The sequence below is a fragment of the Callithrix jacchus genome, chromosome 14, assembly GCF_049354715.1.
Source record: "Callithrix jacchus isolate 240 chromosome 14, calJac240_pri, whole genome shotgun sequence".
Taxonomy (NCBI): domain Eukaryota; kingdom Metazoa; phylum Chordata; class Mammalia; order Primates; family Cebidae; genus Callithrix; species Callithrix jacchus.
Genome location: NC_133515.1, coordinates 114907185 through 114921340, shown reverse-complemented (window position 1 = coordinate 114921340; position 14156 = coordinate 114907185). Strand labels below are relative to the sequence as shown.

Below are 14156 nucleotides of genomic sequence, written 5' to 3'. Positions count from 1 at the left end.
CAAAGTAAATTTAACAGATTTCCTGCTCTTTTTACAACGGTGGTCACTTCCCATTTATCTAAAATCGATAGCCACCACTGAAATAATCATAGCTCTCTAGACTTCTCTGAGGTGAGCAAGAAGGTCTTGGACTTCTAATCCAGACCTGGGGTTCCACGTATACGTGAGGCACCTGTACTTGGAATTCAAACTCTGTAGTGGAACTTGTGTCCCAGCAAATGGGCTACAACCAGTTCAGCAGGATGCCACACTGTGGCGCTAGTCAGCACGGCCCCGAGCTCTCGGGAATAGTTTGCTTTCCCTCAGATTTTCTCTTTATTACTGTTCTTAAAACACATTTCAACGCATATAAAATTATCAACATAAACTGAACCATGACGGCCTGTCTTGCATTGTGCTTTGAAATTCGTGTGTGTGTGATGTTGGGCCTCTGTCTCACCGGAGTCATTCAGGGGACGGTGACGTGAGACCTTAGGGAGTTCTGGAGTGGCGTTTTGTATCAGAATCCACTGCATTTGGGTTTTGATCTTGTGAATCAGTTATTCCCTTGAGAAGTTATGACATCTTCTTCAGCATTCTGGTTGGCATTTAATTGTTCTCATAAAGCAGCACAGAGAGAGAATAGAGCAGGCCAATTTAGGCTCAAATCCCTACTCTTCTGCTTATTGGTTCTTTGACCCAGGCAGGTAATGGGTTTCTCCACACCTCTGCACCTGCGCACATAAAATGATGGTCCTTGCAGACGGTCATGGGGTTACACGGAACGTCCATCAGAAAGCCTGGGTACAGTTTCTGCTACTGAAGATGCCTGGGGAAGTGCTGGCTCCCTGCTGGCACGGGACATTCTCCTCTGCCATTCTGGAGTGTGTGACAATTTTATTCTCAGGTCTTTTCAGGGAGGTCCTCCCAGGTGCAGAACTGAAGCCTGGCTCCATCCATTTATTTTATGTCAGAGTAATTTTTTTTTTTTTGAGACAGTTTTGCTCTTGTCACCCAGGCTTGAGTGCAGTGGTGTGATCTCGGCTCACTGTAACCTCCATCTCCTGGGTTCAAATGATTCTCCTGCCTCAGCCTGCAGAGTAGCCGGGATTACAGGTGCCCACCACCATGCCTGGCTAATCTTTGTATTTTTAGTAGAGAAGGGGTTTCCCCATATTGGTCAGGCTGGTCTTAAATCCTGACCTCAGGTGATCTGCTTGCCTCAGCCTCTCAAAGTGCTGGGATTACAGGAGTGAGCCACCATGCCTGGCCCATGTCAGAGAAACTTCTAACTGCCCTCAATTCCGACTACATGGTCTTCCCCACCAAGGAGGCAATGTTCTAACTGCCCTAATTTAGAGCAGGGATAAAACTGCCAAACCAAGCACTTAGGATGCTCAAGTGCTCACAGTAGTTTTGTCATTAGCTTCCTAAGAAGGGGGACTAAAGTGAATTAAGAACGCGTCATCCAGATGTACATTGGTCAAGGCTTCCTCTAGGGATGTGCAGCCCTCCCAGCCAGCTGGGGAAGGAAAGGACTCGGTGTTAAAACTGGAAAGTGGTGGGCAAATAGGGAAAGCTGGCCACCCTGATGATGTTCCCCTACCCAAGGCAGGGCTCCCCTAAGTGGGCACTACACAGAGGCGGGGGTCCCCTTCTGGGCCTTGGCACACTGGGCAGCTGTGTGAGCTTTGGGCCCAGGTTCCTCCGAGGAGACAAGGGTCGAATGCCATGCTTTCTAACAGCACTGTTGGTCCTGGCTGAGCTGCACCTGCCCAGCTCCCCAGATGCCCACACTGGCCTCTCCTTAGCACCTCAGGCACCTGGAAGAGGAATGGCGTGAGAGCATTGGGGGCACTTGGCAGACACTCCCCTGTGGAACTGAACTGTGGAAATGACTTGCCAAGCAGGTTGAGAAAACAGGGTCCTTGTGTCCTGATAGCATCTGCCCAGCCTGAGCCTGCTGTTTGCCTCCAAGGGTGTGTCTGAGAGACAGCTCTCAGAGGCCACTCAGAGAAAACACACCCCTCCACTTCCTTGCTGGCCCATTGACTCCTTATTCTCTCCCTAAGTTTGAGAAGTGGACTCCTAAAAGCCAAAGGGAGGCATGCAGTCTCTTACCAATGACCATACGATCTGATAGAGGCTCAGGCTGCAGATTCATTTGTGGAGTGTTATGCTTTTTATTCAGTTTAGATTTCAAAGCTTTAAGCTTCAGGGTGAAAGACGTCCAGAGACGAAAGTTAACCTCTCAGTGGAAAAACAAGTGCCATTTACAATTTGCATGTTATTCCTCCCTGTTGCTTGATTGTCTTTATATGATTTGGACTTTGGATTTCATTTATGGCCCAGATAGATTGGCCATCACATACACACCATGAACTACCAGGCTCACGTAAATTCATAAATCAGGCTCATGGCACTGCTCACATCTCCTCACTTTGCTTTCCCTCCTCCTTCCCTTCCTTGATGTTTGTCATCTGTCATCTGTCTCTGAATTGTCTGTCTTTATTTCCTTACTGAGTGTCTGTGATGCTGCTAGAATGTAAGCCATCCCCCAGTGGCAGGGAGCCTGGTGAACCCCGTGTCTTGTGCAGCATGTGGCCCCTCAGTACATGTGAGTGAATTCCATGTGTGATCATCAGTGACACCTCGATTCAAGCTGCTATTGAATCCACAGCACAGTTGTTTCGATACCACAAGGCAGACAGAAGATTTAGGTTGAGACAATTCTATAATTTCCTGTTCTGGCCCTTGTAATTAAGGGTCCTCCTCAAGCTCAACACTGAGTGATCAGCAGGGTGTTCTGAGCCAGGATCCAGGTCTTTCCACTCTGATCGTGGGGTTCAGAGTCTCACTTTCTAAGGAAATTAATGTTCTATATTGACCTAAAGGTGAATAGTTATTAGTGATTTAGTAGTCTCCCCTTCAGATCACATTTCAACTTTAATGACAATTTTTAATAAGATAATATAAATATGACAGTTGTGAGTGGGCAGTGGCTCGTGTATGTAATTTGGAAGGCCAAGGCAGGTGGGTCACCTGACGTCCGAAGTTCAAGACCAGCCCGAACAACATAGAGAAACCCCGTATCTACTAAAAACACAGAATTAGCCAGGTGTGGTAGCACATGCCTGCAATCCCAGCTACTGGGGGGCTGAGGCAGGAGAATCACTTGGACCTGGGAGGCCGAGGTTGAGGTGAGCGGAGATCATACCATTGCACTCCAGCCTGGGCAGCAAGAGCAAAACTCTGCCTAAAAAAAAAGAAGAAGAAGAAGAGGAAGAGGAAGAAGAAAGAAGAAGAAAAAGAGGAAGAGGAAGAGGAAGAAGAAGAAGAAGAAGGAGAAGAAGAAGAAGAAGAAGAAGGCAATGAACTGTAGGATTTGAGGCAGAGAAAATCAGGGAGCCATTGCTGGACAGGAGCACATGTTCTGGGGTTTCTGTGCTGCCTCCCATCAGCTGCTCCATGCTATTCCCAAGACCAATATTATAAGCACTTGGATGAGACACTCAATTTCCTTTGTGCTTAGTGTTGCTAACCTGGAACATTTAAATATTGTATAAATCTATCTGATTCACCAATGAGTGTGCAAAGTATAACCACCTAAGCATTGTGTAAGCCCCAAGCTTCCTTGAATGGAAAAGGCAGCTGCTGTTGACTCTGCAATACAAGCCATAGCACCCAAGGCTTGGACCGCTTCTGAACAGCTACGATAGGAGAGTTTCTGTAGCAGGACTGGATGTCTGTCCATATTCTTCATAGAAATAAAGAAGTGATGTATTTATTCTCCTCAAGAAAGCCTATTTTGGCAGGGCACAGTGGCTCACAGCTGTCATCCCAGCGGTTTGGAATGCTGAGGTAGGTGAACCACTTGAGGCCAGGAGTTCAAGACCAGCCTGGCCATCATGGTGAAAATCTCTCCCTACTAAAAATACAAAAATTAATTGGTGATGGTGGCGAGCCCCTGTAATCCCAGCTACTCAAGGGGCTGAAGCAGGAGAATCACTTGAATCCAGGAAGCAGAGGTTGCAGTGAGCTGAGATTGCTCCATAGCACTCCAGCCTGGGCAACAGAGTGAGACTCAGTCTCAGAAAAAAAAAAAAAGGAAAGCCTGTCTTTGGATTCCTCCCTAGGGTTAGGCATAGGCATCTGCAAGACTGAGCAAGATGGCAGAGTCTGGCTCAGCCAGGACAGCAAGAAAAACATCAGGGTTCCATGACTCACCAGCTGCCCAAGCCACCACACCCCCAGGGTGCATGGAGCAAAATGAGAAAACTCAACATAAGAAGAGTCTGCCTTCACTAATTTGCTAAAGAAAACGTTACAAACTGTGCTTTTGTTTTATTTTTGTGCCCTTTTTCCAATGACCATGTTAGCAAAACATGAAAATATTTTAAGCAAAAGACTGATGAAACAATTAAAGAAAAGCAAAGTGCAGAACATCCAAAACGGCTTTGACTGCATTTCACCTTGAGGAGAGTCGATGATTTCACAACTCACCTAGGACAAGCCTTGGGATGCCTTCCCCTCATTTCTCCCCGTAATCTGTTAAGAGGACACTCAAGAAGAAAAGGAGAAAACAGAAGGCAAGGAACTGTGATGAGCAGGCTCCCATTTCAAATTTTTGCCACATTATTCAAACTCATAAATCAGTATGAATAAATGATAAAAATACTTTATTTCCTTAATACAGAATATTCAATATTGCACACCAGTTACAAATAGTATATAGAAAAAGCTCTGTCTGGAAACTGCCATAACGATTGTCTAAGTCTACTGATGCTTTCCGGCATCACCGGTGATAACCACAGTGCTGAACTTTGAACCAACCAGTGTCAATGCCCAGTAGTTTAAAACACTACGTGTATTTATGTGTACACATAACTAGGAAACCAGCTAGGTACATGAGTACCTTTTACTCTAAGGCATTGCTGATCCGTACCCACATATAAGTGAAAAAGACTACTGTTATTTTCTTTGCTCTATCAATCATTTTTTCATTATGTTTAATTACATTTTTTTAAAATGTCATTATTTCATGAACAAATATAAGCATCTTCAGCTGTCACTGCTGCACCCTCCTGTGGAAAGCAATCAAAACCTTTTCATACAGACTGAACTAAACAGTCTGATTTTTCTCAAAGTCACTCATTAAATTGAGTAATTCAGGTTTAGGCAAGACGTTCTTTAGTTTTACTTTTTATGTATATTTTTAGAGACAGGGTCTTGCTCTGTCACTCAGGCTGGAGCGCAGTGGTGCAATCATGGTTCACTGCAGCTTTAAACCCTTGGGCACAAGTGATCCTCCCACCTTGGCCTCCCAAAGCACTGGGATTAAAGACGTGAGTAACCGCTGGCTGAAGAAAGAACTTCTCACATTTTACACATACTCAAGACATGGAGCTGAGACATGAATCTAAATGGAAGGGAAGGAGGATTAACTCACTTCTTAGGACTCTGATGCCACCCGATTCCCTGTTCTTCATGCCCGTTTCTGATGCGTACTTTTAGAATTTACTCCAATGAACTCTCTCTTTTCCTGTGCCACCACCGAAGATGCAGACAGTTCTAAACGATCTTGGTGGTTTTAGTGGAAACCACTTTGTTTTTATATTTTTCACCTATTATATGAATGATGAATCTTCACCATTTTGATCTTAAATAAATCCGCCCCAGGCTGCATCCATCCTGCTCTGACAATAGAAACTTTTACGTAAAGTTTTCATATATAAAATTAATGGGACATCTGAAAATAAGGAACTGGGTATTTGAAGAGATCCTTTAAAAAAACTGCTCTCGTCCTTAACATTATCTTTTTTTAACTAAGTGCAATGCAGTGAACAGAAAAACAGCAGCATTTTCAGAGCAACCATTGGGAAATGCTTAGATCAGGGGACCTGCTGTCCTGACAGAGTCTGCATTCAGAAAGGTGCATCTGGTGGCCAGAAAAGACTCCCAAACCTGCATCTGGGACTTACTTGAAAACAAGTCACTACAGTACTGAGTGGCAGACACTCCACTTGCAGTCAAACGATAAAAATTCAATTATACAATATACACAGAGATGACCAAGAAAAACATGATTTAAAATTATACTGATAAAAACTAAAATCACATGAAGTAAAATAAAACTATCAGAAGACAAATAACTGTGTAAAAATAAATATCTAAGTAACCCAATGACCTCCTCTCACAGTAAAATAGTCACAAAAATAGAATACAATATTAACCAAGACTTGAATAATTCAAAATGAAATGGTTAACAAAATATGGTATCAGTGAGAAACCCATTTCTCCCCCCTGCACTTTCTTCTGGCTAATGATTTTCTTCTGAAAAAGATATATTTTGATAGTAAGCTCTTGAAGAATTGGCTGGGTAACAAATTTTCTTTGGGTTATTTCTCAGAAGGTTCTGTGGGTGTCATGAACGAGTTCACAATCAGGGACCCAGTAACCCCCATCAACATTCTCATTCCAGCCACCCCCAGGCTGTCCCGTGTTTCAAAATATGCTCTTTGTAGAAAAGAGTGATGTAGAAAAGTCAGATGTGGGTTGATTATGTCATATCTGGAGGTGTGAGTCAGATCAAAGGGCAGCGAAGAGGTCCTGCCTCAGATGCCTGTGTTCCATGTAAACCAGTTTTCGGTTCTTTTTGGAAGCTGGGAACAAGAGAACTGTGAAGTACATTCTAAATAGAGCTGCAAAAGTGAAACGTTGTATTCATCTGACCAGGAAACTGGAGATTCTTCTTCCAACCCTCCCGAAACTGTCCAGTTACAGTACGAGGTTTTACTGATCAGTATTTAAACTCGAATTCATCTTTTAATGGGTACTTCCCCATGCCTACAACCCAAATGGAGAATGGCATTAATAGAATGACCTTGTGGTCCTCCAGTTATTTTTAAAGTGCTCTCTGATTTGTTAAATAAGGTACACAGTAGTATAGTTTGGGATTTAAATGTAGTTTATAGTGCAGTAATGCTCTGGCAAGTGGGGTCGGTGTGCGCGACCGTGTGTGTTTACTCTTTCTGGGCCACGGGATTGAAACAGAATATACCTGTTCATGATTACTTTGATTTAAATGATGCTAATCAGCCCAGGATGGTCAAAAGGAGCACATAACGTGGCATTCATGCTTGGTTTTCATTTTCCTTGATTTAAAAAAAATCAACTTAGATATTGTTAAAATGCATCACAGTCCGTTCTGTCAGCAAGTCAGTCAAAAAGATCTCCACACGGCTGTAGGGTTAGCCCTCTGGAAGCAATGCTACTTTCACCTCAGACAAGGAAAATGCCTCTTAGAGATTCAGCCATTACAATTCAGCTAAATTTCAAAATCTGTGTTCCCATATTCTCTGTTGTATTTGAAACCTGAGAGCGCGTAAGCTTTGTCAATGGGGTGCTGTATTCCCAGGGAAAACAGCAATCATGGTCACCTAGGCATACTGGCAAAATGGCCCTGGGATGCCAAGTCACCCATGAAATCCTTCAAGAAGTCTTCATCATCACGCCTGTGATCCCAGCACTTTGGGAGGCCGAGTTGGGCAAATCACCTGAGGTCAGGAGTTCGAGACCAGCCTGGCCAACATGGTGAAACCCTGTCTCTACTAAAAATACAAAACTGCCGGGCGCGGTGGCACGTGCCTGTAATCCCAGCACTTTGGGAGGCCGGGGCGGGCGGATCACGAGGTCAACAGATAGAGACCATCCTGGTCAACATGGTGAAACCCCGTCTCTACTAAAAATACAAAAAATTAGCTGGGCATGGTGGTGCGTGCCTGTAATCCCAGCTACTCAGGAAGCTGAGGCAGGAGAATTGCCTGAACCCAGGAGGTAGAGGTTGCGCCATTGCACTCCAGCCTGGGTAACAAGAGCGAAACTCCATCTCAAAAAAAAAAAAAAAAAAAAAAAAAAAAAGAAGTCTTCATCATCGGGAAGATTTGCTTCCTGTGGAGTTAAAGAAAAAACAGTGAATCAACTCCAGTCCAGACAAAAGTTAGTATAATAAAAACTAAATATTATACAGATCTGGTCTCTGTCGTTTTTGTTTTTTGACATTCTCTGCATTTTGAAACATCCTCTTTTGCATTTTAAATTTTGCAAAGAGGTCAGTAACTTTATAAATTCAGCTATCATCCCATTTCTCTGGCAGAACAAATTCCATCTCCCTGCAGGCTTTTTTCTGGGCCTTAAAAATTTCTCTTTGCCTCCAACTACTCATGGGGCAGTAAAGAAAACTTCTTTAAATGTTGCTAAGGCCAGTGCTAACTACCACCGAGTCGGACAACAAAACAGGCGGCAGTCAAACTGAGTATCTGAAGGCAATCGGACTCCTCCCTTTTCAAACACCAATATCTCTTAAAGGCCCGGGGGTGGGTCACACAACAGGGAAGAGTGGCCTTATGGCTACTCAAGCCATTCGTTTACCTAAAATGTGTTCCTAGTTGCGTAAGTTTCCAGAATAGTCAAAGAAGAAGGAGTAGAAAGGCTGAGAAGTCCTGAGCTCTCTGTTCTGTGTTCCCACTGCATCTTTGCAAACATGAGACACAACTCTGTTCCAGCAGCTTTCCGTGGCTTCTACAGGTACATCTTCTTTCTTTGTGTCATGGATAAATGCGAAGATAGCCGTGGAATGTCTGAACATTTCTGCCCCTTGAAACTAAGCAATGTTTTATCCCCAATTTCCCAAAGGACAAGTTATTTATGCCAGTATTAAAAGCAGCAACTTATGTATTCTATGCAAACTAGAAAGATGTAAATTTTGGCAAGTCCTGTTTGATGAATTGAAAGACAGGAAGATGACTAAATCACAGCAGATAAAAGAGTCCCAAATAGAATCCCAAAATTACCCATGTACGACCAACTATGACTCATGGGTTCCCCAGAGGACTTGAGAGCAGATTACATGAGTCATTCCCCAATTCTGATAGTCTCAGTTTTGAAAGCAATTATCTTCACCCCATAAGGCAAGAAACTTATTTAGTTCTATTATAATTGAGAAATTTTTATTATAATTTATAAATCTCTATCTACCAAGGGGACAAAAACCACTGTAGAAAATATATGTTTCCTCTTTCACTTAGAAAACCTACCTTTGTTCATCTCAGGTTTTCTGAATCTTTCATGAAAACCTAAAATGAATCCTTATAAATTCCAGCAGAAAAAGCTTAATTTCCTGCTTGTACAACTTCCAGAAGTTGCAGAATGGGTCTCAGAACAAGGGACTTCTGCCAGAAGCCGGAAGACCGCCCCACTGACCAGGTGTGACACTCTGTCCTGGCTCTTCCTGCTGGTCTCCAGAGGGAACACCAGTGCTGGGAGGCGGGGAGCTGTGCAGGGGCTGAGGTCATGAGCAGACCCTGTTCCAGTGATCTGGAGAAAGCCCAGGCTACTGTGTTCTTCATACTCCCGGCCCCCAGCAGCCAGGCAGTCGGTCTCTGCATTGCAGTTTCAGAGAAATGATAGTGGTTTGGGTCTAGGGGAGTACATTAGTAAGGGAGATCTTCACAGTGCTGGTGACTGCCAATTCCATATAAAAACTGGGGTCGCTTCTGTGCGAATGCCCCCTGCTCTAAGAAATAATGTAGAACTTCTCAGAAGACAAGTGCCATTGTCTCCTGCCTGAAACGCACGGATTCAAGAGGAGGAAGAAGCCCAGGAGCCTCTTTTTCCTGCCTCCATCCTTAGTGCCTTCCCAAACCTGCTATAACTTTCCGTTTTCCTTCAACTATTTCTCTTTGTCATAAAAGTGAAAGTTCTCATGGGCTAACTAAATTTCTTATATTTTTCATAGGTTCAAGCCTAAAAGGTCTTTAGGGTTTAGTCTATGAAGTCAACTACATTCTCTCTCAGATGACTATTTTGACATTGGCTAACTGGAGATGGGAACCAGCCTGGGTCTGCAGGGATCGGAGCCGGCTGCTTCTATTTTTATGTTGTCAGCTTATATTCTGGTTTTGTTTGTATGCCATATTATTATCTCACCGGTATACCACCAGGTCTACCTACTGGCTGCACATGTGCTGGCTACCTGGAGGGAGCTCATTCATAACTTTGCTTTTCATGTACTTCAATAGACAACTTTCTTTTTTCCATTTCTGGGTTTCAATTATGCAACACAAATTATTACTAGACAGACTAGAAAACGCAGAGGTGGAAAACCATCTGCCTCCTTCCCTTCTTTGTTGGATAAAGAAAGCCTGGTCTATAGCACAGGAATCACTGGCTAACATAAGACAGCCCTTAATCTGGTCTAGGGCACTATCTACCAGACTGTCCCTCCAGTGACCATGGCCGCCCTCCAGAGCTCCTGCCCTACATATGGTGCCATCATTAAAATACCCTTGCCAGCATTCATTCAACCCAGATCCAAAACACAGTTTGTGAAAACGACAAATTCATGTTTGTTTGTTTGTTTTTTAGAAATTTGCTTATATACATTTGTTGGGGACTTCGCCTAGTGGGAAACACAAGTCTTCTATAAATTATAAGGAAGGACTTAAGTCCTGAGACTTCTGAGTTCAAGACCAAGACTGAATTAACCAAATTTTTATGTCTATACCAAAGTGATAGCCAGAGAAGTTACTGGATATTTTTTCAGTTGCCAAAGGTAGGTGAGTCCTGTGCAAACGTCTCTTGGGCAGCGTCCCCCGAACTCTACAGGCTGCCAGAATATCACAATGGCAGACAATAATTTCATTCCATGATTTAAAAAATTTATTGATAGCAAGTTGTCATTGTAGGATAAGAGAAAAAAAAGATGTTGCAATGTTTAAATTCCTGGTTATCAGAGAGCCCTGAAAAGGTACTTTCTCTTCACTACTGTGTAAAATGTCCATAGGGAAGAGCAATAGGGAAGAGCAGGCCAACGGTGAGAACCCGCACTCCTTCGCTCCCGCGAAAAGCTAAAGGAGCCCGAAGTCAATCCGGCACTACTCGTTGTCCAAAAGGAAGTTACTTCCTGCAGTATCATCAGAGGCAGATAAACTACAGACTCGCGTTACAGCCTAGTCCAATTTGCCTAGTTTAAAAAACTGAAGCTCTCAAAACAATTTAAATAAAATTTAGCCAAACAAAGATCTTTGTTGCTAGGGGAAAGCCAAAGTGCTGAGAAGATCCTGTGAAGTTCTCACCACTTCAGCACAGGCCTCCAGGAAGTACAGGGAGGCTCCCTTTCCGTTCCAGCGAGACAGCAGCGCCTACCTAGGGCTGCAGGTGGACGGATCTGCTGCAATCAAACGTCAGAACCGCCCACAGCGCAGGTCAGCGCACTCAGGAATAGGGCTCTCACGCTGTTTCCAGCGCAGGTAATAATACCAGGGGTGCAAAACTGCTTTCGGGCAGCATTTTGGATTTCTCCTGTGTTCACAATAATAAGCCAAATGGGACATGTTAATTTGGAGAATTGCCCTTCCAGGCAGCCAGACGCAGCAGATTCCTAAGGGCCTGGATCTGCAGGTACCTGGATTGGTACCTTCTGCTCTTCAGCACCCGGGGCTCAGCTCACAACCCTCTGCGTCTGTGTCTTGGGTCTCTTTCACACTGCAGCTCCAAATCGCACTCAATACTAGGCATCCGCTGTGACCGGCCATCGCCCAGCTGGGTCCACTTACCAAGGCTCACCCCCCAGCACACGGCCAGCCCCGCCCCCAGCCTTCTAGGCACGCACCTTGGGCCCTGCTCCGCTCCGGCGCAGGCGGTCATGCCGGCCCCTGCAGCCCCTGGCCCGGGGTCTCTTTGGCCTTCCTGCAAGTGTACAGCCACTTGATGATGCGAGCGTTCCTCTCGACCACGGAAGTGGTGCTGGGCACCTGCTCCATCAGCTCCTCCTCCTGCAGCCCGTCGTCGTCGCTGTGCCGTGAGAAGCCGCTGCCAGAGGTGGCGACGCTCACGCTGCGCACCTTGAGGGTCACCCGGTCCGACCCCGCCGTGAAGTTCTCCCTGCCCAGGGCCTCCACCACCTCTGGGTCCAGGCCGCAGTACTGGAAGAAGGTGTCAGACTCGGCCAGGGCGGCGGAGTAGCGCGAGCTGAGGTCCGACTGCGAGCGCTGCAGCCCCCGCCGCCTCACTACCCGCGGCTCCGGGCCAGGGGGCGCGGCCGGGACCGTGGAGGGAGCAGTGGAGCCGGTGCGCGCGGAGGGGGCTGGGGTCTCGGGGGCCGCGGGGGCCGCTGCGGGGCCAGGCTTGGTCGGGACGGTCTCCGGGTTCCCGGCCTTGCCCTCGTCGCCCGTCCGGGGAGTCTCGGGGGGCACCGGCGCCTTGTCCTTGCCCGGCCCCTGGAAGAGCTTCTTCACCAGGCTCGCCCTGCGGCCGTCGGCGCCCGGTCCTCGCACGAACTCGCATTTCTGGCGGTAGATGATGAGCGAGTCGGGTCTCAGCGGCTTCCGCGCAATAGCCCTGCGAGCCACCGGGGCGGGGGCGCGGGCCGGGGGCCCAGGGTCGTTTCCCGGGCACTTGACCGCTCCCGGGCCGCTGCCCTGGGAAGCGGCGTCCCGACCCGCCCCCGGGCCCCGCACGTACTTGGCGCGATCGGCCGCCAGCCTCTCCACTGCGCTTCTGCGCCCTGGACGCGCGGCGTCGGCGTCGCGGGGAGCCTCGGGGTCCCGGGGAAGTAGCCGCTCACTCGGGGGCGCGTCCAGGGCCGCCAGGGCGCGCATCCCCGCGGGGAACGGACCGGCCGGGGCGCCGGGTCCAGCGGAGACGCGCTCGCAGGGCGGCGCCAGTCAGTCCTCCGGCGGGTTCCGAAGTCCGCACCGGGTGGGGAACTGCGCCTGGGTGCCCAGCTGCCCAGGCCCGGGGCTGTGGACAACCGGAGTCCGCACCGATTGGCGAATCTCTCCAGCTCCCGCCCCTCCCGACCTCAGCGCCCACCCGACTGGCACCGTCCCCGCCCGCTCCCCCGTCGTCCCGCCTCCTCGCTCCCGCCCGGGCCCGCCCCTCGCAGCGCTCCGGGTGCCAGCGCCCGCCCTCAGCCCGCGTCTGGGGTCCCCGCCCTCACCTCCCGCCCGGTGTGTCCCGCTCCCCCTGATCTGGCTGCGCTGCCGACCGCCCGGAGGACGCTGGGTCGAGCAGGTTCCGAACTCCGCACTCGCTCAGCTCCAGGCGTCAGCCTGGGAGTCCCCGAGGTCGCCGCTGGACGCAGGCATTTCCGGGGAGGGGGAGCCGAGGGACGTCCCCCCCCACCTCCCCCGGGCAGGTGCCTCACATCCTTTGAATTCTTAAAGTGACCTCATCGTGTTTGGAAACCTGACTGTTTAATTTTCTCTACCTGAGCTCAGATTCTTAGTCACAGAAAGGAGTAGAACCTAAGAGGAAGGAAAACGCAGCGCACGCCAGGATCGGCCTCCGCGCAGGGGCAGGAGCGCAGGGTCTTGGATCGGGTCCCGCCCTGTCGCCCGTCGGCAGCAGCGCAGCCAGGCCCGAGGACCCGCCGGACTCGCGGGAAGGCAGGCTGGGGGCCCAGGCGCGGCTCAGTGGATTTGGAAAAAGTCCAGCCAAGTGCCCAGAATCTTTGCTATTTTTACTGAAACCGAGTCAACCGGGAAGCCACGAGTTCACCAGGCGGTGAATCAACCTAGGAATGCTGAAAGTCTAAGATAAAATATTTCCAAAATTTGGACAAAGTACTAAGGATACCTCTGAGACACGTGACATGCTCACGTTATCGCATCTGCGAAGACGACGCAGAACAGGCTGTGCTTTCACCGTCGTGGGTGAACTCTCAGAGCAGCCGCAGCCTGGGAGGCAGGGAGCGCAGCAGGTGCCCGTGGGCGTCCAAAGTGGGCGCGAACGCCTCAGCAACGAGGAGGGGCCCGCAGCAGGGTGGTGCTGAGCGGGCCTTGGGGTTCTTTAATCTCCTTGAGCCCCAGCGAAGCAAAATCTCGCAGGGATAGACGCACAACCAGAAATCGCCTTCAGAAAACCGGACCGCCCAGACGGCCTCGCTGGATCAGCTTAGACTCTTAGGAAAAGGAGTCAGGGTCAATGAAGAAAAGAGTGGAGAAGAGAGGGAAGGATGCGGATGCGGGGGTGAGGAGGGAAAGAGAGAGAAGCAGAAAGGGGGAGCTGAGGATGCGGGAGGACGAGGACGGCCTTGAGACCCAAGTCCAGCCTGCTCTCTGCTCCGCGAGCCTGTTCTCTACGTCAGAGGGAAAAACCTGTTCCGTTGTTTGGCC

The 14156-nt window shown here is 48.3% G+C and overlaps 1 protein-coding gene across 1 annotated transcript; it reads right to left on the bottom strand.

Annotated features, from left to right (window-relative positions):
* Nucleotides 1–4643: 4643 nt before the first annotated feature.
* Nucleotides 4644–12740, bottom strand: FAM110C (family with sequence similarity 110 member C). The gene is made up of 2 exons (XM_008981228.4): nucleotides 11651–12740; nucleotides 4644–7929 (listed from the first exon to the last, which is right to left on the bottom strand). Exon 1 carries the CDS (start codon nucleotides 12636–12638, stop codon nucleotides 11682–11684), a length of 957 nt encoding a protein of 318 aa, XP_008979476.3. The 5' UTR covers nucleotides 12639–12740; the 3' UTR covers nucleotides 4644–7929; nucleotides 11651–11681.
* Nucleotides 12741–14156: the final 1416 nt, after the last annotated feature.

What these genes read in the sequence shown, in the direction of transcription:
- FAM110C (XM_008981228.4), bottom strand. Translation starts at nt 12,638, where the DNA reads ATGCGCGCCCTGGCGGCCCTGGACGCGCCCCCGAGTGAGCGGCTACTT.